General features: G+C 46.1%; 1 protein-coding gene across 5 annotated transcripts in view; it reads right to left on the minus strand.

The window, feature by feature from the left end:
- The window catches only part of NOX4 (NADPH oxidase 4), a 267,629-nt gene that overhangs the window by 157,214 nt on the left and 100,154 nt on the right, over nucleotides 1–10,261 (minus strand). For all 5 annotated transcript variants that reach the window (XM_019525104.1, XM_019525105.1, XM_019525100.1 and 2 more), the window contains 2 exons: nucleotides 3,726–3,890; nucleotides 3,531–3,593 (listed from right to left, as the gene is read on the minus strand). In XM_019525104.1, coding sequence (XP_019380649.1) covers nucleotides 3,531–3,593; nucleotides 3,726–3,890 — 228 coding nt within the window. The remainder of the gene's footprint in view (nucleotides 1–3,530; nucleotides 3,594–3,725; nucleotides 3,891–10,261) is intronic.

Here is a 10,261-nt window from a genome sequence, read left to right on the forward strand (position 1 = left end):
GGGCAGCAGCAGGAATGGGGTGTGGCTGTGGCTTGGCAGTAAGGGGCAACAGAACAGGCAGGGGCAGGGCACTGGCATCTCACTATCCCCCCCATGTCATATTCTCCCTGCCCTCCTCCCCTTCCCCCCACCCATGTGACAGATGTCCTCTTTTTTGGACCTGGAAATATGGTAATCCTAGTACAAGGCCTTTAGCCAATTCCAACCAAGCCACTAACCAATCATTGTGGAAGCTGCTATCACACTGGATATATAAAACTGCAGTATCAGTGTTACAAGGAGAATCACTACAGGGAAAATTAGCTTTTATATTGAGTTTTATGGCTTCCAAGGAGTGTACAAATATAATTAACCATTTAACTTTTTCTTTCTATCAACTTTAATGCCATGACAGCAAACTGAAAAACACTGGGCATCTCATATTTATATAAAATGGCTCCAATTCTCTTCTGACTTATCAAGAGTAACTCCAACAGGCACTTTAGCTACATAAAGACTAAACTAATGTTAAAAGCAAAATCAGAACCAAAGTCCCATGTTTGAAATTCATCTTCTGATTGCTACTCCTATGAGAAGCAGGGCACAAAATCCTCTCACACAAGAGATTCTCCCATCCTGTCACTACTACAACTAATATACTAGTCCAACCAGGTGGTTATAATTAGCACCATATGGATTCATAAATATATCAATGTGATATGGACCATAAAAATAGCCAGGTCATTGCTGAAGTTAATGTACAATAAATGTGTTCTTCCGATTCTCCGCTACCTGAAAAAGCACTACAAATATTGGGCCTCATCCTACTCTCCTTACATACACAGAACACTCCCCACTGTATCCTTTTAATGAAGTACAAATAAAAACTGATATCACAAAATAGCACTTGTTGCTATATGAGCTTAGTGACTGCTACACTGAGGCATATGGCGGGAGCGATCTTTGAAACAAAATGCTGTGCAAAAAATGCTAGAGTCACTGCACCAAATTCACCTCTGCATTGGGGAAGAGCTTTGGTGTGCTGTTAGTGCCCCGTTTCTCCAATTTGGTTTAGTCTGTTAAGTTATTTACGTAAGTTGGAGCATGCGTGACGTAAGGAAGAAGAACCTATTCCACGTATGCATGAACTATTCACCTCTGATTTTAAAAAAAACCAATTTTCGGTTAAAAAAGGATCTCCAAATTCACATTTTTCCATGGTTAAAATGAAATACCATTACATATATAGCTATATATTAGTGGTGTTTCATTTTAATCCTGCAAAAATGTGGATTTGAGGTTACCTTTTTTTTAAACCAAAAATTGGGGATTTTTTTTAAATCAAAGTAAACCAGGATCCCTGTTGATGAGCATGAGTAGCTGTGGTATCAGGAGTGGTGGGAGAATGAGTGTCACTGACAGGTGTGTTAGCTCCACTCCCAAAGTGACTGAAGGTATGATTAGCTAACCTGTGAAAGGAGTATGAGTTTGGAAGACTGATGTGTCATGGACAGGTGTATGAATGATGATCAGCCCTAGTGGGGTGATTTTGGCCTTTAAAAGGAAGCTGCTGACCAGAATTCAGAGTCTTGCATTCTGCTTGGTCTTCGTGTGTGTTTGACACTACGGGAGACCATCAGGGATGGGCCAGCGTGCATCCTGGCAGATCTTCACCACTGGAAACGCTGTGCAGTGTTTCAGAGGGCTGTGTGCTTCAGCCCTGAAGAGTAGCCGTTGGCTGTGAGCCTCCTCAGAAGAGGAAACTAGGAAACCTGGAGAGTCGAAAGAGCTCAGAAGTTCTGTATACTTACTTGATTAGGTACAGTATCACCTCTCCTTTTTTAGGCCAGGGAACCTACCTCCCACCCTAACAGGGGAAGCTCAGCTGGGAAAGGTCCAGTCCATAGTTTCTCAGTCTGTGGTACGTGTACCTCTTGGAGTAAGCAAGACACAGGCAGGGAGTATGCGGGCACCGAAAACCCCTGTAACAAGAGGGTGCCGCTGCTCCCCCCGCTGCTGCCGGGTTTGCATCTGGCCACTCGCCACCCCCTGCTTCCCCAAGCTGGCCAAGAAGCACTTTCCTCTCTCTCTGACCCCTTCCTCTTCTCAAAACTATGGCAAAAAATTTGGCGCACCACGCACTGTGCGGCACTTTAAATTCCCCAGTAATAATTTGGTGTAAGAAATTGGTTCTCCCACCACTCTTCTCCCACCACTCCTAGGGGGTTCAACCCTCCTAGCTTTGGCCAACACCACCTCTAGCACTAGTACATACTTGAGTTGTGCACCCCTGGTGTAAAAGGTGGCAACCCTACCCACACCAGGTCAGACATCTGTCATATATATGCCTTATATAGCCCTTCTTCCAATATATGGCAAACATTAGTCTGTAAATATAAAATTCCGTGGAAAATTGAGTGTTGGGGTACTTATTAAAATTTTCATAAGTTAGGGGATACTTGCTACTTTAAAGGTTGAGAAACACTGATCTAGTCAATCCCAAGAGAGAGATGTGCAATGTGTAAGAACACAACTAAAAATAGTTAATACTTTTGTGTAAGTTGGTTGATTAGTGACTGAGTGAGCTTTCCTTGTGAGAAGTATTTGTGAGTACTGAGTTCAAGAGCTGTGGGAGTTGTACGAGAAAAACTTTGGTTACAAAAGGTTTAAGGGCACCTATACATGAGCACGGAGGCTGTTCTAAAGCACTGGAATCTCAGCGTGTCGGAGCAGATGCGATTAATCTGCTGGAGCATGGCAATTGCTGCACCCCAGCATCCTCCTGCATCTCGTGTATCAGCATCCCCATGCTTAAAAATGGCAGCTGGGGTGCTTTATGTAAAGCTTGTCAAATGAGCTTTAGTTAAAGTGTCCCCACCGCCATTTCTAAGCATGGAGACTGATACATGAGAGGCAGTGGTGCTTTAATTAGAGCAGCGATCAGAGCCACTCCAGTTACAGCACCCCCCCACCTACCCCCAGAGCATGTCTAAAAGTATGGCTTGTCCATGAGAGTCTGTGCCTGCCAGTCTGAGTTCGTACATAAGTGTTGGAGTCAGTCGTTATGGTGCGGTGCTCATTACTATATTCTTTACTTGTCCTTGGTTCTCATATATGTCTATATGTAAACATGAATATGCATCTCAGCAAGTTTCCTTGCCAAATTCCTCAGGTTTCAGGGAATCCCAAAGCAACTATTCCAAATAAAAGGGTTAATTCAGCCGTATTCAGCTTTAGGATAGCTTCTTTTGTATGAATGTTCAAAACTGAATGAATTTTCAATTCATAGAAGTATTTTCTATTCATGGAAAAGTTAGAAAACAGGTTTCCCTAATCATTTTCTCAAGAGTGAACAAAGGTAAATACATAAAGATCATTCAGCGAGCATAAAAATCATGGTACTTTATATTCACAGGTGTCCACATAACTGAAACGTAACCTCTTCTTTAAAGAATTTTCTCCGTGAAGAAGAGAGAACATGCACTCACCAGAAATAAATACAATGAGAAACTATGAAAAAGTAATAAATCAAAATAAAAATGATGTCTTACCATTGTGAGAGTAAATGGATGGTTCTCTAATGCTGACACTCTTGGACAATGTAGAATAATGTACTGAAATAAATCATCCGGAGAAAAATGAGTAATAGAAAAAAAAAAGATGTGTTCAAAACATTCTGTTATGGGTATTACTACTAAGACTCCAAAGTTGAAAGCTGTCATTTCTATAGACTTGAGGCACCTTACCTGACCTGGCCTTGCTTTAAAGTTGTTTTTCATCATTCGCAATTCAAGGACATTACAGGGATGGCTTATCACAGAAGTTATCGTGACCGGTTTATTACTTCGGATGTAGCGATAGAGCCTTTCTGCACAATACAAGCACAAAGGTCCAGAAATCCACAGCCAGGTCTGAAGGACAACAACAACAACGTTACTCAAGTGATTTCTTCATTTAAAAGGTAACACAATTGATTGTACGGACTAGTTCTGCCATTTGCACATTGAGTAACATCTCACTATACAAATAACCCCATGTTTCTTTATATGAAGAAATCCATGTGCATAGCAATAGCTAAATCAATCTAACTGCCACACTGCTGACAGGTACAAATGGATTTCAGACATAAGCTTAATCAAAACCAAAGATCACTTCACACTTAGGACCTCATTTGCAAATGTATTATTCCAGTCTCACGTGACTGGAGCTCTACTGGGCTTCAACAGATCAACAAAGCAATGAATTAGGCCCTACTGCTTCAAACAAACCAACCTCCAAAAGACTGTAAGACAAGTTATCTTACCAATAAAAGCACTGCTACTCTTTTTCGGGGGTGTTGGTTGTAGCCATGTTGGTCTAAGGACATAGGCAGACAAGGTTCTTTGGGTAAGTAATACCTTTTATTAGACTAACTAAAATAGTTGAAAAAAATTCTTTGCAAGCTTTCATGTACAAACACCCTGCTTCAGGCACAAGCATAAGGCATTTCTAAGTCCATCAGCCTCTCAATAATGTATTATTCCCTCAGTAGCATCTAACATGTGAAATTTTGTCCAGGTGGCCCCATGTGCATGAGAGCCCCTCCCCTACCTAGATCTCTACAGTAGGGCTGTGCAAAATTTCACCAGGTGTTTTGTTTCAAAGCTGTTCCGATGCGTTTCGAGCTCGAAACAGCAAAATCAAAATGAAACAAAAGCCTTTGAAATGGCTTCAAAATGAAACAAGGGCACTTAAAATATTTAGAAACATTTCGAGTTTCAAAGCTGGGCTTACTTGGCTTCAGCGCCGGTCCCAGCTGTCACCAGCAGCCTCCTCTCATCCGGTGCAAATCTGCCGGATGACAGGAAGCTGGTTCTGCCACCTGGGGCTAGCAGCAGCACCAATCTTCCTGGTGCTGCGTGCAGACTGCACCCAGCCTCCTGTCATCTGATAGGCAAATTGGGGGCCCGCAGCCCTGGGAGGAGTCTGGCACAGACCCGCAGCCCTCCCGGGGTGTGGGCGGGCCCCCGATCTGCCTGCTGGGTGACAGGAGGCTGCTGCTGCTGGCTGGGACTGGTGCTGGGTGCAGCCCATGCCGAGCACCAGGAAGATTGGCCCTGGCACTGGCCCCAGCCAGAAGCAACAGTATGCTGTCATCCAGCATGCAGATCTGGGGGCCTGTACCCCTGGGAGGAGTCTGGCACAGCCCCACAGCCTCCCCAGGCGTGCAGGCCCCTGGATCTGTGGGCCAGATGACAGGAAGCTGCCGCTTCCAGCAAGTGACAGCAGTTTTGCTTGTCAACCCTTTGAGGTGCAGTGTCCCAGAAATCCCTGCACCTATCTCTTTGAAACTTGGCAGGCATCATGACCTCAGATGGGGCTACCATCCCTGCAAGTTTCATCCAAATCAGGCAAGAAATGACAAGTTTTTAGGCATTTTCATTATTCCCCATTATAGCCTATGGGCGAAACATCAAAACAGCATCGAAATAGCAAAACGGTTTCAACAAAATGAAACGGAACAGTGCTTTCAAAATGAAAAAAACTCAAAACAAAACACGGTTCTGTTGAAACCTCAAAACGGAAGTCTAAGCGGAATGGTGCTGTTTCACACAGCCCTACTCTACGATACATTATTAACTCAGATCCCAAAGAGGCCATTATTTGATGCCTTGACAGATGAATGAAGCAATCACCTGGTAATACAAGTAAAGCAGGAGCATCAAACTCATTTCCATTTGAGTAAAAAAGGTCAATATCATATTGGCCTGTATTAATAGGAGAGTCACTTGCAAATCAATAGAAGCAATTCTTTATTTGGCCCTGGTGACACCTCACCTGGAGTACTGTGTCCATTTTTGGGTACTGTGCTTGAAGAAAACTGAAGGCTGTGGTGGAAGAGTAACCCCAGTTATCTTGGATCTCCTTTCCACCGGACACAGGTTTCCCCTCTGCCAAGATCCATGCGGTTGCCAATGCCCAATGGCCTCCTTACATAAAACAAGTCACGCATAGGCTTCTCCAACTTGACTCAACATCTACCACAATAACCAATCACCAATCCCCAAATCTCTACAAAGCCCTGCGGTACTGGATTAGTGGCAACAGGGTCAGATGAAGTGATCACTGGGAGTCCCTAGTCACAGATCCACACATAGGTGACAGTCACGAGCTAATCGCTTCATCCTTGGAATGAGACAAGAGGGTGATTCAGCAGCTGCAATCAAAACTAAGCAGTCCTTTTTAGGATCTCCTTTGCTCACCCAACAGATTTTCCTCTACATAAAATGTTGTCAAGGATTTTTTGAGCAAGAATGTTAAGGGAGGTGGGACCATTCCCAAGTTAGACCAATTGTATTCCCACCTACCCACTCTTTTTGAAGAGAAAAAACAGCACCTTCTTAATGACTCTGAGGGAAACTTCATTGCCATGACTGCCAAAGAAACAACCGACTTCCAAAATAGACCAGTTTTCAACTTTTTATTTTGGATGCTCAAGGTATGTCCTCCTAGGCATGTTGACATTCCCATACCACAGTTGGTAAAAACAGTGTGCCTGGGGAAAGTTTCAAGCCACCATTTCACAAGCCTTGATTTCTTATATGGTGGAATCCAGCATCCTACTTGAGTGAATAGTAGCATTTGTAACAGAGAGTGTGTGCTACATGGCAAAGGCTTTTAACGATGTGCTTTGCAATCTGTGGTCAAACTATGTGTACATTCATTGCTATGCACATATGGTTGTTCTGGCAGGAAATACTTAGTGAGATACCTTCAAGTGAGTGGATTGTTTTGTTGCTTTGATGAAGTCACTATAAGTGAAAGCTCCAGCTCGTTGTGCATGGTTCTTGAGGTATGTGAAGGAACAGAGCATTGATTCATCAACACGACCAGCTGAATCAGTTGTGAAGAGGTGGAATACGTAGTTCAATTGTGTAAAGTACCTTGCACAATACTACCAGATCTACCATGGGTTTGTGGAGCAGGAATCAACGGAATATAGGGATACATCTGTTCTGCGGGAACTAGCCAGCCTGTTAGCAGTAAAAGACCTGCACTCTGACCTGAAGTACGTCGCAGAGATATGTGGATGCTTGGTGACAGCACTGGATGTGTTACAGTCCCAAAAATGCCAAATACACAAAGTGTACAACACTGTCCTGGATTTAATTTCATGGCCAGAGCATCTTGCATCATCAGCTTATGCAAAAGGGTCCACAGCTGCTCAAGCACTGCTGATGATCCCTGGTCATTACTAACATGATTTTCAGACAACATGAAGATACAACACAACACGGCATCACCCCTGCTCAAAACAATGGCACTTCCTTGACTACTTCCTTGGAAGAGCACATGATCTAAAAGATGTTCATATCATGCATGCTATGAGAGAAGCCAATGGACTGCTGGACCGATCATCACTTAGTGAGATAAATCAAGTCCATTAAGATTATGATGAAATTTTGAAAGCAGCCCAAATCAGTCCAAAGACAGTACAACATCAAGTGCCTTCAAACGCCTAAGTATCGTGAAGCCCTCCAAACATACCTCAGCAAGAAACTCTCCAATCTTAGGACTGAAAATGATAACAGTTGTATTGAGGAAGACTGGCAAGCTCTAAAGGAGACCACCCATGAAGTTTGCACAGAATCAGTCAGCTTTATTACCTGATGCCATCAGAACCGGTTTGACAAAAACAATGCTGAGATCAAAGTCCTTTTCAATCGGAAGAGAAAACCCTAGAGGAAGATTCAATAAATCAAAAAAAAATCATGGAAAGAGAAGGGGAAAGGAATCCAACTATTTGTTGAAAGCAATGAGGACTCAAGGTAGAGATGATATCTTTGATTAGACCAACTAGATTTTGCAAAAAAAATTATTTAATTGCAAGCTTTCGGGTACAAACACCCTTCATCAGGCATATAAGAAAAGACTGTAAAACCTGGATACCTAACTATTAGCTGACAATCATGACACGCGGAGCTTCTTCAGTGCAATCAAGGCTGTGTACAGACCAAGCCCTTCTAGACTCACCCCATCTGAAGCCAGCAGTACACTCCTCAAAGACAAGTCCATCCAAAACCACTGGAAAGAGCACCACCAAAACCTCCTGAACTGAGACTCAACTGATGAAACCATCCTGCAGCATCCAGTAAGGGAACACTTGCCAGTCCACTGACCTCTGTGGAAGTCCACCAAGCAATAAGACAGATGAAGAACAACAAAGCATCTGGCTCTGACAGCACTCAAGTTGAGGTCTTCAGCGCTGGTGGGGGAACGACTAACAAGTTCCACACACTGTTTTCAAAATCTGGAACACTAAGGAAATTCCCGCTGACCTAAGGAACGCCAATATTGTCACCGTTTTTAAAAAGGGAGATAAGTCTGACTGTGGAAACTATCAAAGGTATCGCCCTCATCTCCATCACTGGAAAGATCCTTGCTCAAATTTGGCTGAACTGACTGCTCCCCCTTGCCAAGGAAATCCTTCCCAAATCTCTATGTGGCTTCAGACCTCCAAGAGGCACCATGAACATGATTTTTGTGGCTCGGCAGATCCAGAAGAAATGCTGAGAACAGCACCAGGAACTGTAAATGACCTTTACTCAATTTAACCAAAGCCTTTAAGCTGTGAGGCTCTATGGAACATCTTATCAGTTTGGCTGACCAGAAAAATTTATCACTATCCTAAGACTCCTCCATGACCACATGACTGCCTCTATCCTATGCAGTGGCTCTGCTACGGAGCCCTTTGCCATGAGAACCAGCGTCAAGCAGGGCTGCGTGATCGCACCAATTCTTTTTTCTATCTTTCTTGCAGTCAAGATGCTTATCTGTAACCATCTGCCACATGGCAATGGCATCGAGTACAAGATGGAAGGGGAACTGTTCAATCGCTACCGCCTCCATGCCAAAACTAAAGTTACCTCAGCCTGGTTGTGGAACTTAAGTATGCCAATGATTGTCCTATCAGTCCACATACTGATGAGGACCTACAGACAGCCCTTAACTCAGGGGCGGGCAATTATTTTGGGTGGAGAGCCGCTTACCCAGTTTTGGCAAACTGTCGAGGGCCACATGGGTAGCCCCGCCCCTTGACAGGTACCTCACCCCCTGGTCACCATCTTGGGACCAATGTCCAAATGTCTTGGGGCCAACACTGATGGGGCCCAGAGTGGGATGCAGGGTGGCAGAGGTCTGTAAAGCCAGGCTGGGCTGCACCAGCAGGGACAGGGGGGAGCTGGCCCAGCTCCACAGAGTTCCTGCCGGCCAGGATCCTGTACCCCTGCCGCCCTGCTCTGGGCCCTGCTAGCGCTGGCCCTGGGACACCGATGCGGGCCCTGTGCTTCCGCGCCCACTCACTCCCAGTGCCCCCCAGCTCCGCGCTACAAGCAGGGGGCAACGCACAGCCCTGACCCCCTGCTGGCTGGCAGGAAAGGAGCTGGTGTAGAGCACGGGGAAAAGCAGCCCCTCGCCTGCCCTGTGGCTGGTGCTCCCTGCTGCAGCCACTCGCAGCCTGTACGGGGCTGTCCTGAGCAGGCAAAGGCAGACCTAGGTGGGCTGCAAGTGGCTGCAATGCAGGGTGCCAGCCACAGGGCAAGCGAGGGGCTGCTTTTCCCCTGCACTCAGCACCAGCTTGTAACCCACCCCCGCTGCCAGCCTGAGCCACGTGCCGGCTCCGGGTTCGCCCACTGAGGCTGTGCTGTGGCGGCAGCAGCTGCGGCTCCCCCTGCTTGCTGCGCCAGGCAGTGTTTGCTGCTGCTGCCCACTCAAAGTTCACGCACTGGGCAGCACACAGGCGGTGGTGGCAACCTCACCACAGCCTACCATGTCGCAAGGTCTGGGCAGGCAGCAGCAGCAAACGCTGTCCAGCGCATCAAGCAGGGGCTGCAGCTGTTGCCTCCATGGCACAGCCCCAATGGGCGAGCCTGGAGCCGGCACGGGGCTGGGTTAGAAGCTGGTGCTGAGTGTGGGGGAAAAGCGGCCCCTCGCCTGTCCCATGGCCAGCACCCCAAACTGCAGCTGCTCACAGCCCATGTGGAGCTGCCTGTGCATACTCAGAACAGACCCATGCGGGCTGAGAGTAGCTGCAGCAGGGAGCACTGGCCATGGGACAGGTGAGGCACCACTTTTCCCAGCGCTCCACACCACCTCCTTTCCTCCCTTTCCCCCCACCCCTTACCTGCTGGGGCTTCTGGCTCGTGGGGCGGGGCCAGGTGGGCCCTGCTGTTGCAGGGGGCCACTGAGGATCCCCCTGGGTCCTACTGCCTCTTGTTCCTGTCTTTTTTTTTTTTTTTTTTTT

Source organism: Gavialis gangeticus, unplaced genomic scaffold (assembly GCF_001723915.1).
Source record: "Gavialis gangeticus isolate Ggan-Ray unplaced genomic scaffold, GavGan_comp1, whole genome shotgun sequence".
Lineage (NCBI taxonomy): Eukaryota > Metazoa > Chordata > Crocodylia > Gavialidae > Gavialis > Gavialis gangeticus.